Source organism: Etheostoma cragini, chromosome 9 (assembly GCF_013103735.1).
Source record: "Etheostoma cragini isolate CJK2018 chromosome 9, CSU_Ecrag_1.0, whole genome shotgun sequence".
Taxonomy (NCBI): Eukaryota; Metazoa; Chordata; class Actinopteri; order Perciformes; family Percidae; genus Etheostoma; species Etheostoma cragini.
This window is the reverse complement of record NC_048415.1, coordinates 24,434,015-24,449,748: the sequence shown is the minus strand read 5'-3', so window position 1 is coordinate 24,449,748 and position 15,734 is coordinate 24,434,015. Positions and strand designations below refer to the sequence as shown.

The following is a 15,734-nucleotide window of genomic DNA, read 5'->3' as shown; positions in this document are numbered from 1 at the left end:
AAATGGATATGCTACATTCTGCTCAGAGTCATACAGTAACAATGATTGTATGGCTGGATATGAGATGATAACTGGAGCCCTTTTCCGCCACTATGATGATAAACTGAAGGGAAAGTACAGTTTTGGAGGCTCTGATTGCTTATGTAACTGCCTCTTGGATGTAGTGGGTAATCTTCAGATTATTACTCTGCTCAGGAGGTGATTTTAATCCTGTCCCAGTACAGAGCAAACCAGGCTGAAGCCAGCGGTCTACCTATCACTTTGCTATGACCAAGAGTCTGGACTGTCCAACAACACTCCGCCTTCACAGTCCTCTCCTTATACAGGATGTTGTTCTGTGTCATTACTGAACAAACGTAGAATTAAACTCTTGAATGTTGGGCTGACTGAAATAAGGCACACAGACTTCTATTCAAAGACTTAATTTCCTGTGTCAACCAGAAAGTTCCAAGACAGAAGTACTGAAAAGATATATTCTCACAGCTGCTGATTAAATAACGACTAATGTGTTCATGTTTTGTGACCAGTCAATGGTAATGTGGGTCCATTGTAGGTTTTTTACTTAAAAGAGCATATTTTGCTACCTTGCATGGCAGCTGGATTCTCGCGATATCACAGTATTACAAGATCACACATCCATCCAAATCCATCTTCCAAGGTTTCAAGTAGGAGCTCCTGGCAGCTACGGGCTTGGTTTAGGTGTGTGCAACGACTGCGACGGTTCACGTCCATTAATGGCGGACGTGATGGACAAATGATTCATCCAATCACCTGACAAGTATCTTTTCAAAAACCGTTTCCAATGACGACTTCTCAGATGGTTCTGTGTAACAAACCGTGTTTGTACTTGGTGGTGGTGGCGGTAGTAGAAGTAGTATTTGGTAAATGACCAAGATGGTTCACTGTATGTGTCTGTTTATACAGTGATTTCTGTGCTCTCTGTTTCAGATTCTTGTGCAGTGAACTTGTGGACCCTTCTTTCTCTTTGCAGTTCCAGCCCCTGCTCTATGGCCTTAAGGTACGTCACACGGGTTAAGTATGTAGTGTTCTGCTGTGTCGTGGGTTTAGGTTTTACTGCAAGCTAAGTTCCGTGGGAATGAACAGGGTGTTGGATTAATCTCTTTGTTTTTCTTATGCTGAATTTAGTTTCTCCCGCTGCTTGGACAACCCATTTATTCTGTCAACAAATGTTATCCATGCTGCAGTCATAAGACTAGGATTACCTCATCTGCTCTTATTGCAGTTGTACAGTATCTCCAGTAAGGCTGCAACTAGCGATTGTTTTCATTGTTGATTAATCTGTTGGTTAATTTCCTGATTAGTTGTTTGGTCTATGAAATGCTGAAAATGTTTCCTCAGCTGATGTCCTCTGATGTCTTGTTTTCTCCACAACTTAAAGATATTCAGTTAACCGTCATAGAACAGTGAAGAAACTAGAAAATGTATACATTTAAGAACTATTAACACTTCTTTTAGGATCAGAATATTTACTTTTCCCTAAAAATACTCAAACCAATTAATTAATTATCAAAATAGTTGGCAATCAATCTAATAGTTGACCGCAAATTAGTTTATTGGTTACTTATTGTAGCTCTAATCTCCATTTAAAGGTACTACTTGTGAGAATCAGGGCTCCACGCACAAACATTTTCATTGGTCACACCTATGAAAAGTTAGTCTGAAGCCCTGGCAACGGTTATTAGACCTACAATGTGGCATAGATTATAACGTGGTGAGGCAGAGGCTGCTGGTTTGGCCCATACTACAGTTACAGCAAACTAAGACTTTTTCTGCTAGTGTTCTTGGCTTCCCTTACACAAAGCAAAAACTTTGAGTGTGTTTATATCAAATCAAGTGTGCTATGTGAAAGTAGCAACTTGACAGAGCTGATTGAGAGTAACTGGCGTTGGGTAACCTTCTGTCAAAGGAGTGAAGCTTAGGCTATTTTAGATCATATTTTGGTTCTACATGTCAAATACAGTATCTACAAAAGGATTAGCGGATTTCCACAGCAGTCAGAACATAATAGCACAACAACAGTCTGGTTGAGTGGTCCAACACAAGGTGAGCCCATGTTCAGTGTTTGTGTCATACATTGGTTTAGGGTGTGCGAGGCATATCCTCAAATAAAGAGGAAATAACAAGTAGATTATTTTTGTACCAGTTAACATTTTGCTAATAACACTTTCAACTGTTTTATATGTTTCAATTTTGGGCAGTATCATTTGTAGACATTAAGCAGAAAATTAATAGTGTGTTATATGTAAAACCTCTATTGCGGCTCTAGTTCTGGCCAACAAAAAAGCCTTATTAAATGAATAAAGCTAAAAATGTGGTCCATGGTAAAATCATGTTGCTTAAAGCAAGGAACTGTAAATGTTGTGAAGTTGAATTGCACTGGTTTTATTTCAATTCAATTATTTTATTGCGGCCTTTTGGAAAAAAACGTCATTTCAGAATGGTAATTGCTCAGAAAGAGGATCATTTTGATGCAGGGTTTAGTCAGGTCTCATTCTTCAGCAGTGCTGAACCACCTTTTTTGCGGATTGCCTCACAACTGTCAATCTTGAGTGTTTAAATGTTGCACATTGCATTTCTTGTTCCTGTTCGTTGATGAAAGATTGCCTACTAAAATGGAGGTTATTCAAACGTAGAATGGCAAAGTAGCAGTATTCAAACGGAGGCTGTAAGAAGCAGAAGGGATATTTTAAGCAAGAACAGAAAGGAAAAATGTTTCCCCGCATAACAGGGCTTTGAGTGAACCATAATTTAACAGTGTCTGTAATTGATGCAGAGTGAGGACTATACAGAAAACAATGATAATTAGGCATGGAGGCAAGTAAAATATTTCGGGAAGTTAAAGGACACAATACATCACTCTATCTGTGGAGAACTGTTAGTGGAATAGTGTAAACTTCTGAGTGGGACGCTTCCTATATTGAATACTGGACAGAAAAATGCATGTATGATATATGCAGATATATGCATGTAATACAAGTGGCGCTTTTGTTGTGGTATATATATTCGGCCAATTAAAAAATGTGGTCACAATTTCTTTTTCGTTTTTGGGCTTATTAAGATAGCCTTTTTTAATAAGGGAATAGAATCTTAATATTGTTTATAGTAGGCATTAAAGTTGGTATTACAAAGATATTATTAATTCAAAGTTAGACATTTGCAGTCACAAACACAAGCTAAAATGTAATTTTATGGCTTTATAATTTTAGGTTACATGTGAGAGCCCTGCACAGGAAGGCAGGATTGTAGCCTTGAGAGTGTAGTGGCTGTTTGCACCGTTAGAGGGCAGTGCAACGTTGTTTTGATATTCACCTCACCTGACACAGACCTCAAACTGTTTACTGGTGGAGTAGCCGTTCAGATGTATTCATGCCCAGAGGGATCAACATGGCTGTAGCAGGGTTGTGCTGACAGTGTACTGAGCCGACTTCTGGGCCCCGGCCCACTAGTTTTCCTGTTTCCTCCTGCTTGAAAGCAGAACAAGGCAGGGGCTGGTGGGACCCAGAATGGCATCGGAACGCTGCACATTGTTCCCGGAGCTTCCTCTTCCACATTCCTGGCCTGATTAGGATCTGGTCCTCCTGTGCAGGAGTATTGTTCTAACTCAACAGCACCACCGACCTGGCCCCAACAAACCACAGCTGCCTCCACTGAACATTGTAGTGCTCAGTCCTGAGCACTGCAATGGTCAGGCCTGGTGATGTCTCTCTCTCTCTCTCTCTCTCTCTCTCTCTCTCTCTCTCTCTCACTCTCTCACTCTCACTCTCTCACTGTGACTCTTTTAGCAAATACAGCACGATCTGCTGCCTCAGCCTCTCTGCATCTTTGCATCATCCTCGGTCTTACACTATGCCAACAAACGTCCCTTCTTGCAACCTAAAGCACATTTTCTGTTTTCACTCACCTTAGTAGTCCAAACAATCACACAAGTTCTCAGTGTGATTTGGTGTACATAATGATGATGGATAGCACACCTATTTGCAGTAGTGTTGTAGAGATGTTTGGATACTCAAAAGGCTAAGTCCAATGCTAAACTACAAATCAATTCCAATTGTGTGGTTGGTCTATGGCCTCCAGCAGCGACTGAAGAGTTCCCTGGCTCTCTATATGCATTGGGACTACAATAGTTTAAACCGTTAAACTATGAATGCCATCCTTATGAGGTTGTGCTTTTTATAGATTGGTTATAAATGTTGTTTTGTGTTTATAAGCTACTGTCTCTGTGTATTGCAAAGGGTTCAACTTGATTAACAGCTTTGGACAACTGGAGAGTTTTTCAGTGTCCAACATTTTGCAAAAGTGTTTGTGAGCCAAAGTCTAGCATTAACAAGCTTTCTGGTGATTTGCCATCCAATATTAATGAGCATTTTCTTTTCCTTTTTCTGCAATTTTGGGGCTTGTCTGTAGATTTTAACAATTAGTGCAGCTTGGTGTGATTTTTGCCAGCTGGCCTCTAGAGGGCAGGGTTTTCACAAAACTGCTGCACCGCATTTATCATTGCATTCTTCCACTTTGTGCTTACTCTGCAGGTTTGGTGCTCAATGAGTGTAATAAAAAAACAGTTGAAACGGACAAACAGCTGTACAGTTTTTTTGTATAGTATTTTGAGAAATCAGAAATCATTTGTTTTTCTTTTAGTTCCCCCCCTAGGCTCTTATATACCGAAACAGTTACATCATCTCAGTGAAATCTTCACACGCTGCAGTAGAAGGAGTAAGCACGTCCTTAATATGTTTCTGTCCATGCGTAACTGGTCTTACACACAATGCATTTTCCTTAGGAGCTGTACCCAAAGAACAAATTTTCTATCAAGCAAATGGTTGTTTGGGCATGAGGACTCGCAATAGAAACAAATTAACTCTCATGTTGTCCTTGGGTCAAATTGACCCGTTTTCCTATATCAATGTTTTTTTAACTACCCAAAATAACATGATGGATTCCGCACAATGTTCTTTGGCAAGTACACATCTCTTTCATTCATTTTAGGGTATTCAATTTTATAGCACATAACATTTTGGAGAAAAAGTGTTTTTGAAATAGTATTGAGTAAAAGTTGACATAGTCCAGTCTGTGATTATCCATCAACATACATTACTTTAATTTTAGTCTAAATAATTCCTAATTTCTGCTTTTCTAACTCAAACATTAGGTATAATTTCCTAAAAATGAGGTTTATTGACATAATTAATTTATTGACATAATTCCAAAAATAACTGTAAAAATAAGGTTAATGTTACATAGTGTCAAACATAAAAAGACAAACTTAAAAACATTGATTTTTAATTTTAATTTTTTGATTGCCTCAACAAAAAGTGTGGATTTTCAACACAAGGGTTAAGCTTAACACAACTGACACAACAGTCGTAGCACAAATTGGAATGGCTTTAAATATTCGGGATGTTTGGGAAAACACATCACATTTAAAGGTTGGGCTCCGGAATACTTCTAGACAATGTGTCATCTGCATCTTTAGGTTATGTTTTTGTTCATGTGTTCATAATTTATATCCATTTATTTAACAGTATGACCTAGTTTTATTTATTTTTTGCTTTGTCATTGTCTTTTTGTGCTTTGTTATACAAAATGTAAACGTGCATTATAAAAAGAATGCAGAGATCCGGTAGAGTTACCTCCATAAAATTAATGGCTACATATGTTCTAATGGGTAATTAAAAAAACAATGGCCTATTGTGACACCCAGACGCAGCAACACTGGCATCCACCTTTTGCCACCTCTCAAATGTTAGTCTATGCAATTTGCATTCACTTCTGATTTAGTCCACCACCCCTTGTGGAAAAGTATCACTTTTAGACTTGCTACGGGCTCAACTTTCTTGACCAGCCTCTTGTTTACTTGGGCTCTGCTGGTTTGTGCTAGACAGGTAACATGCAACCACCTTGTCCTCCGGGAAACCAGTGCCTAGTGTTGGATGTGACGGGGTTGGTGTCACCCCTCGAGACTCAACCATAGAGTGAGTGTGTGTGTGTGTGTGTGTGTGTGTGTGTGGCCACAGAACCAAAAATATTGAGATGACGGAGCCTTAAAAGCTGCACAGCTGAGTTTCAATTCCCATTGTGTCTTTTAACTCTAGCCAGCCCTTTTACATTACACTGAGTTGCTTAATTCATTATTTATATAAAAATACTCAATGGAGTCTTAATTGGAGCAAGATAAAATGAACATTGTGCTGTTTTGTATTGCCCAATTGCATTATTGTGGTGCATAGTCAATGATGACTCAGCAGTCATCTTAAAGGTGTTTTAGTTTGTTGCACTGCACACTAGTGCTACAGTCATCTTTGTTATTTATAATGTTTGTGGATCTTTGTTACATTGCTATTGAGTACTGCCTATGTTGATGCTTGGATGGCCTATTAATTATTGCACTCAGTTGCAGAGAACAGAACAAATTAGTGATTTCTTTAGGTAGGGAGTTTTTATGAGAGTCAGCGCAGTGTTGTCCTTCTCACTCCTCAGCTTGGGATATTTGGAAAGGCTTGAGTTTGCTGCAGGTACATGCTATGCAGCCAAGCAGAGCACAGCAGTCTGTCATCACCCTGTTTCACAGACCCCATCACTTTGCTCCTTCTGCTTCTTTTTATAATAGCTCAGCACAGTCAAGCAGAATTGAAAGCAAGAGGATGGATGCTCTTATTTGTGTAAGTTAGCCAGAAAGCAAACAAGCATTTGTGTTTCTGTATAAAAGCTCACAACCATTCCGCCAATGATAAGGGCAATCAGTGAATGCAGGCGGGCCAGTGTAACCAGCTCCATGGAGTTTTCTTACTTCTTATAGTGTCTGTCAATCTTCTTCCTCCTCTCTTGGTCTCTTTTACTGGTGAGCAACACAGGCCAGCAGGGTGTGGCTTGTGTCGTCTCTGTTGTGATTGGCTGGTGGCCCGGGCTTATGTTATCTCCTGTGGAACATGTTCTACTCCACACCCCAGATAGTGCTTGGCACCTAAACATAGCCCCGCCCACTGACAATTACATCACAATCCATGAAAAGTGCCATGTCTGTTTGCTTTCTTCGTTCACTCTGAGAAGACAGGTAATGTTGCAGCGTAAGAAGTCTTACTCTTTCTGAATTTACTAGTAGAAGAGAAGCTGTTAACTGTAGCTAGCCAATGTGACAACCAACTTTAGAGAGCCTGACAAGTAGTGTCTCTTCTGGTCTGTAACAACGGGTCTGAGGACACACACACACATACTTTACAGACGTTGACTGTGAGTGAATGTGTGGCTGCTGCATGTAGGCAGCAGCATGAGACCGCGAGTGTACTGTCTCCTTACTTGTCTGTAAATGGGGTGAGTGGCATGGCGCGGCGTATCGGACTACCCACCAGAGTAAAAGACAGAAAAAGTCTTGCCGGACATGGAGTTTCTGAAGAGCCTGGTTCCGTCTGTCATCTCAGGGGAGGGGCCCATTGAACATGGGGGAGTCTTGCCCAGGGAGACAGGTCCACGGCTCCTTCGTATGAAAAGACTGGGCCTGCTAGCCATGGGACAGACCATTGAGGAAGTCCCTGTAAATCCGATGATACAGGTAGTTCCTGGGATCCGCCCCTGCAAGCATGCCAGCAGGAACCAAACCAGCCTCAAAGGTACACCTGACTCAGATGCATATTGATGCAGCAGTTATCTGCTTTGATTTTGTGTTTTGTCTCTGCTTATTTATTAACTAGGCCACTTTGTTCTTGCTTATTATAATTTTAAATTTTTTTGTTCAGTGCCTGTTAGCTTTGTTAACATGTAACCAACGTTTGGCTTTACTCCCACAACCTTTATGCACACATGCTAACATGCACATACACACACCGTATGGATACAATATACTGTGCACATGCTAGGGTTGGGCAATTGCCTATTATTTTTCAGTAGGATGTTAGTGGACCTAACATGTGGGCTCAGTGCATTAGGAAGCTCTGTTAATATGTCAGATTATTAAGAGTGTTGCAACACAGCCAGTGTTATTTTGCTGGGTAGTTTTTGTACATTTACCTAAACATGACCTTCACCATAGAAGTACTAGAAGTTTAATTGATGCTGTCTAAGGCCATGCTGGTGGATGTTGCTGTTGTTTAGTGATGTGTTACAAAACATTACAACAAACCATTATTTTTTCTTTTTCTTTTAATGCTTAGCTATTCTGATGGCTAAGTATGCCCTGTACCGCTGTAGTAAGAAAGAAAAAATAAAAACAAATCATAATTTAAGATCTCAGATCATCTGAAGTATGGACATCTTCCTACTACAGTATGGAGTTTGTAGCAAAGGTTTGAGAGTTAATTTTCTTGCGTATGAGTTGTGCTGACAACGTTAATCCTCTGAAGTAAGTTTACTATTGTGTCTATGGATACAGCAGTTAAAGGTTTAGTAGACGTGTGTAGACATACAAATTATGTGTGCGTGCAGTTTGCCTCAGCACTGGGGTGATGAATTGTCGTCAGTTCCTCTGTATTGCTTTTTTTGCAGGGCTACCTGTCAGAGCACGCCTGTTTGCTCATGTCTAAAGCCTAACTGAACTCTCCCTTCTGCTCTAATCACCTAACCTCTAACAACAGACTAGCTAAGTAACCCACAGTACTAAAGATGGCTAAGTTGTGTCCATACTTTGGTTTTGAGACTTGGTGAGCTGTGAAAATAGTTACATTAACTTGTGTAACTATTTGTATATGTGTTTGTGCTTAGCTAAGGCTGCTTGTGAAATGTTGAGATTCATATTAAAAGACAGTGACATTTCTACAGACTGGATTGGGCAATATGTTTTCAAATCTTTTCTTTTTTTCCAACTAGGAAACATCCGTCATATTAGACAATTCTCCTTTTTTCATCATGCTCGTGGTGGCAGGGGTCACAATGGTGAGTTATGTAATAAATGAAGTGATGTGATTACTACAATAGTTGAGGTGAGATCTAAAGAGATGGTATTCTGGTGTGTTCATACCTCAGGATCATTTGCCCTGTGTTTAAATGTAAGGCAGGATAATTTCTAAGTCAGAGCTAAGTGCCACTCCCTTGTTGCAGAACTGGCATAGCCTGAGTTGGCTTTTAAGGTGGTGCTCTTTTCATTTTGTCATTTGTCTTTCACCCAGTGGCTCGACAGTAGCTGAGTTTTTGAGAAAGGGTTTGATTGGGACAGTATTTAGTTAAATGGGTGCAGCATGTTTCCTGATTGTGATTTTTGGAGTGATAGGAGCATGTGACTGAATATGAGTGTGCACTGATGGGTTGTACTTCTATATTGAAGGTCGGAACAGTCCATAGGGTGTGTATTCAGATTCATAATCCAGATATTCATTGGGTTTCTCAAATAGTTATCAGCCAACTGTAGTGAAACAATTCCCATAATGGGCAGACTGGGCACTAAGTGAGAATATGGTGTCTCAAACCACCTTCCCAAGAAACGCTCTTGAACAACTTGAAGACAGCTAATTCAGTGCTACGATTAGCTTGCTGGCCTTTTTGTACCTGTTTTAATTCATTAAAGAGCTTACATGCGTCTGTCCTAAGAATGAATGATTCTTTGTTGAAATAATTTGCCTCTCTTGATTTGCTAGGCAAATAAATAGTAAAAGAGAAGACAAATGAGTGTCTACATTCTCAGCTTGAGTCATTGGGTGCTACTGTGTACTATATGTCTGTGCAAGGAGTTATTTAAAAAAATGTTTTGGATTATTTAAATTCATACGATAACAGGGCATTACACTGTGGAAGTGTGTAAAAAGGTTGTGCAGTTTATGTCTTGATATTTATTGCGAGGTTGTAGGAAATAGCTGATTCTTAAGGAAGTGAGGAGCACGTTGCAGAGTTGTGCAGCATACCCAGACTGTTGCAATGGATCCTAATGGTGTGTCCTCTGCAGCCCAGGCACCACTGGGGAGGTCAGGGATTGAATTACAGCTCGTATTGATTATTGTTTCCACCGCTGCCCTTCAGAGAGGCCAGGACAGGAAATGCATCCTTCACCCTGTGGGCTCCTGGGAGGAACAGCTCCCCTATACTGTCTGCAGTCAGGATGGCTAGCTGTCAACCACTACTCCCACTTTGTGAATGGAGCTACTGTAACGTGCTTCTGTGATGCATTTGGTTAAGATTATTCAATCAGTGAGCTCTTCTTTCCAGGAAGCCGGTTATAATGTTGTTTATTTGAAGTCCTCAACTTACGTCGGCCACTGTAAGACAGTGGCTCTTAGCCGTAATGTTCCCAGACAGATGATGTTGTCAGTTATTCTTCTGCATTCCTTAAACAATAAATCTGGTTTACAGAAAACAGTGCCTGCGGAGGTCTCTGTATGTTTATATGTGAACTGGTTTACTGATAAGGGTGACAATATGAACTCAAATTCTGTTTTTGAACACTGTGTACACATTAGGCTTCTGCCAAATACTTCTGCCTTCCTCCTACTGCCCCGGAGCTTGAGTTGAAGGTATCAGTCTTCAGCCTGTAGGCCGTGCCAGTTACAGGGTACTCTGCGAGACTCAAGACCTGGAATAGGGGATACCTTTGTAAATTACATTGAAAATGACTAAACCTGACCCATACTTAAAACTGCATTTACCTATTTGGCTGCCTTGTCATGAATTGCAGTACTCTTGTTGGGTAACTAACCATAACATGAAAGTTTCTGCTGAATCATGGAGGAAGAAAACTGTGTATGAGTACTAGTAGGTGGATTTCAAAATACTGTTTGATAGAAAAGAAAAAATTACAAAACGGCAATGAAATAAAAATGTGCAAAGGAGTTCCTAACATTTGGTTCTGGTGTCAACCATGTTGGTTTAGCAAAGGAATACTTAGACATTTTTGGTTAATACACTCACTCACCTTTGGACTGACATAAAGTTTACTTTCAAATTGAACTCATACCAAATAGGTATATTCCCCCAAATTACAAACTTGTCCTTTTGATATAAGCTAAATTTGAAATTAAATCTGTTAAACTTAAAATAACAAGAGTTTTTTCGATCACCAAGAGACTGTAACATAAAAAGTTCTCTTTATGATTGAAAGGCTACGTGTAACAGAACTTCCAAGATGTCCTCAAGTGAAATAAAGCAATATGTAACTACTTGTGCGAATGGGAGAATCTGTGCTTGTTTATTATAAGTTTCACAGTGGAAGCCTGAATTAGGATAGCATCAGCAAGGGCTTGACAAAGCATCTGCTTGTGTTATTTGTTTGCAATGAGCTGTGCCTCATTTTGCATAACTTGTGTAGTGGAGGACATGTGACAGGGAGAAACAGAGGGCGAGAGAGACATGAAGACTAACCTAAAAGAAGACAAAGAGCATTTGTCTTTTGCAGCCTTCCCAGTGCTGTTCCCCTCAGAATATTTCGTCAACAAACTTAATCCAGCGCCTGACTACAAATTACTTTTGTGTGTGTGTGTGTGTGTGTGTGTTTGTCGTGTTCACTGCTCTGGCTTTTGGATCGAGCAATGATGTAATGCCTATGAGTCCACTGGGTGTGAACGGCTACTGTATCAAATAGATTAGCTGTGATCACTATTATGCCATGATCTGAGATTTAAAACCGCTTCATAGTACCAGTAACACAATGTCCGCTACCCATGTCTCATTGTTTGGTCTGGTCAATTATCTCCACGTACTGTACCTCATACAGTATTCTTTATGAGTGCAGCTATAGCACAGCGTACCTTGTTTTGAAGATGTGAGTATATTCTACACAATTGAGGCACATACTATTTACATTAAGTTAGGGCAAAGATCTGAATAGAAGTAGGACTACTAGTTGTTTTGTATGCACCACCTCATTTTCAATTCATCCTCCCTTTTTTCTTTCTCTCTCCCATCCTCCTATTCTTTCCTCTTACTGCAGTCAGGGATGACGCATCAGTATTGCTGTGGAGCTTACAGGAAGTGTCATTTTGATAGGCCAGTGGAGAGGCAGCACAGTAGCAGCTCTGAAATGCGTATGCATTGCTGAGCCACAGCCAGGGAACACTCGCAGCATTTTGATGACCTCACCCACCCCAACACTCTGCTCCCACCTCCCTCTGTTTGCTGTTGAAACAAGCTCGCTCTCACTCAGAGGGAAAAGAGCAGGCATCAGTAATAGAACAAGAGCTAGCCTAGGAAGAGGAGGGGCTGCTCATGAGCGAATGGAGAGAGAGAGAGAGAGGGAGCTTTTGGGGGGAGGTAGAGGGTGGCTGACAGTTCTAGTGCGCTAGGACTGGCACATACACAGGAACAGAAGAGAGGAAATATTGCCGTACATTGTTAGGACTTCTGTTGCGTTTTGTTCTGCTGCTGTTTCTGCCTTATCTGGAGCAAAAGTTCTCACGCAGTTTTGTCCTTTGCCTCTCTGGAAGTTTTTGTGCTAAAATGGGGATGAGGGACTCTGTGGATTGGGAAGTGGGCAACATGCACTGGGGTGGAATACGCTCATAACCAGCCAGGCTATGTTTTCTCTCCTGCTATCCCAGCTCAGTTTCACTCTACAGTGAAGTAGGTGGCAGAGGAAACAAACTGGTAGCACTTTTTGAGTCGCTTCTCTCAGCCCCTTCTTCGGGATGCTGCCTTTAACTAGCACCTGTGGTGGGTAGTATTCAGCTGCAGTCTTGGGGGAAGCATATGAGAGGTGTATATATTTGAAAAAAAGTGAAATCTTTTGGATTTTCTGAAATGAAAGTGACAGGAGTCGTGTAGAATTTATGCCTTCTGGGGAAGCCTAACTTTTGAGTGCCGCCATGCTGAGCCTGCAAGATTCGGTCTTCTTTGAGATCAGCATCAAATCTCTGCTCAAGTCTTGGAGTAGCAGCTGTGAGTACCTCGCCAAGCTTTCACACATGTTTACATACCACACTTGGCCACCCGACTTATCTACCACACACAGCCTGCAGACCTGTGCAGCATTGTACATGCTTGCTTGCAATCCAATCTATGCTTTGAGATTTCCTCTTAAGATTTCCTATCTCTTTCCTGTGGAAGAAACGGTTATTACTGGAGTTGTCAGGATGACTGATAGTGTTTAGCCAAGTTTATTTGATGTGTATGCAGGTGGCAGCAATTAACCTCCAACTTCAGAAGGCTACCCTCCTCCCCCTGCTCATCATCGTTCTACTGGCTCCTGGGTGTCTCATAGAAAATGTTTCTATTGATGGGCATATGCTGATACGGAACATAAGTAGACTTTAAGTACTCTCTCTGTTACACTCTTCCAAATTTCCCTTACTCTTTCCATCTTTTGTGAACTTTTTTTAACATCCAAATCTCTCTGTAGTCTCCCTTTAGTAGCTCTCCACACAATCCTAAGCCCTCCTTTTCGCCTCTTCCTACTTTTATAAGCCTTTCCTCCCTTCCCTCTGGGACAGCTAATGTTTCCCTACTATTGATCAGTCTTCTGGTTCCCTCCTATTATTAACTCCCCATACAGCCCATATTATATTAGAAATCAAAAAGGCGCTGCCTCCTCATTCTCATTGAAATGTAGTGACGGACAAAGGAAGATGGCAAACAGCAGTTTGAATCGCCCAGCTGCTTCTGCTGATTCATCACTCCAGTTTTATTTGATTTTGCATTATTCATACATAGACATAACCCTGTGTCCTGTGAGAATCAAAATTCCAAATACCTGGCATGTCAACATGCTAATAACAATCCACTGCTGGTCCTGCTAGCATTCACTTTCAACGTTACTAATATTATTGAATAATTTATTAACTCTAGGGCCAAGCAAGGGAAAGGCTGTCGGAGTACAACTCAGACCGATCACGGGTTTAAGTTTTGTTTTCTATTATGGATTTTGATTAGAGCTTCACATCAGCTTTAACACACACACACACACACACATTCTGATAGCGTTTGGGAACGTGCCATACAAGTTTGTTCTAGATATGGATGTTATAACGTTTGTTTTAAATATGAGCAGCATGATTACCACTAAGAATGATAAGTGGATTTTAATCTGGGAGCAATCATCAGAGATTTAGTTTGTTCCTAAGACATGTATTCTTTTAATATACATGTAGATTTTAAAATATCAGGTAATCAGTTCTTAGTGAACAGGTGCAATGTGCTTAGCTTCAATGTTTTTCATATGCAACAAAATCTGTCATTTTTATTATTAATAAAGCAAAATGAATAGGTCCCTGCTCCATTGTCATGAGGGATGGTTGGGCTATACAATGGATATTATAAAATTTACAAATTTGTTATGGCATTCAGATTTTAATCGAACCAGTTATAGAGGTATGCTGTTATTTTCTCAGGGTTTCACCTAATATTTTATAGATGTTAAGCAGGCTGCTGGAAGTAAAAGAGAACGCCAAAAAATGGGAGGAGAAAGGGGGTTAGACATGCAACAAAGGTCCCTGGCTAGAATTAAACCTGTGATGTGGTTATTAGGGCTGCACAATATTTGGTTTTGTCTACATCGCGATGTGCACGTGTGATAGTTGCATCGCAGCATGTTGCAGTGTTGACGCTAAAACCTTTTTGCTGCTTGATAGAAAAGTAAACTATCACCATTCTAAATTCCTTGCAATTGTACATTGAGAAACGTTATTCCTACACTGTTGGACTATTTGCTTACGCAGTAGTTCACAAAGTGGTGAATTGCCCCACTCTTGCTTTAGAACGACTGAGCCTTTTGGGGATGCTGCTTGTTATACCCTAGCATGACTAATTAACCTGTTCACCTGTGGAATGGTCCAAACTGTTTTTGAGCTTTCCTCAACTTTCCCTGTCGTTTGTTGCCCCTATCCCAGCTTTTTTGGAACGTGTTGCAGGCATCAAATTCAAAATGAGTGAATACTTGCAATAAAAAAAACAAAGGGTATTAATTTGAACATTACATATCGAGTATCTGTAGTGTATTCAATTGAATATAGGTTGGAAAGCATTTGCAAATCATTGTATTCTGTTTTTATTTATGTTTTACACAACTGCTAACTTCATTGGAATTGGGGTTTGTAGCATGTGCTGTAACCACTCTGCTACCAAGGCGCTTCAAAGGCCTTATACGTATTGAATGAGCTGACTATTTTTGGACCATCATGTTGTTGGTAAAACTTGAACCCAGAGAACAAACCCAGTTGTTTAATGTCAACAGTGAGTTGGTCAACAGGGAACAATGCGGCACTCAAGTCTAGTAGCTGAAATGATCCCAATGTACATATTTAAAAGTATAGACTAACAACAAAGCGAAGAGCAGCTTTAGGAATGTTTGGTTTTATCTAAAAGGTGGAGCTGAAGTAGTGTACAATACTTACTTACACTGTAAAGCAGAAAAGTAGCTCAGTTGCTTGGACGAAATCAAATAGGTCTCTGGTCTGGTGCTTTTCTGTTAAGAGTTTGCATGTTCTCGGCAACATTGTCTCTGCGTCAGATTGCTCCAGGCGCTCTGATTTCCCCCTACAGTCCAAATGTAGGCAGGTCATGCAAATAAGAGCCTCCCTAATTGCACCTAGGTGGGAATGAAAGTTTGAACATATTTGTCTATATTTTGCCCTGTGATTTACCCTGATCCTCGCTCAGTTTATTAACCGATACTGTTACGGGGATTTATTTTATTTTGAAATGAGAACAATTTCTCATAAACGCATAGAAACCTATGTTTAGAACTTGGCAACAATTACCCCCCTCCCCTCCAAAAAACTTGTAGGAACAGTGGGCATTCCAGCACACGTCTGTCCCTCAAGATAAAACATAATTGGTAAATGAAAGTAATGTGTGAAAGTGTTTGCACTCTA

The 15,734-nt window shown here is 40.4% G+C and overlaps 1 protein-coding gene across 15 annotated transcripts in view; it reads left to right on the top strand.

The window, feature by feature from the left end:
* Positions 1-15,734, top strand: part of fryl (furry homolog, like) — an 80,629-nt gene that overhangs the window by 18,331 nt on the left and 46,564 nt on the right. For 10 of the 15 annotated variants that reach the window (XM_034881765.1, XM_034881763.1, XM_034881757.1 and 7 more), the window contains exons 1-2: positions 7,046-7,622; positions 8,815-8,880. In XM_034881765.1, coding sequence (XP_034737656.1) covers positions 7,394-7,622; positions 8,815-8,880 — 295 coding nt within the window. In that variant the 5' untranslated portion in view covers positions 7,046-7,393. Of the gene's footprint in view, positions 1-948; positions 1,019-7,044; positions 7,623-8,814; positions 8,881-15,734 lie in introns of those variants that run through there. The other 5 variants (XM_034881769.1, XM_034881768.1, XM_034881770.1 and 2 more) reach the window with 3 other exon arrangements.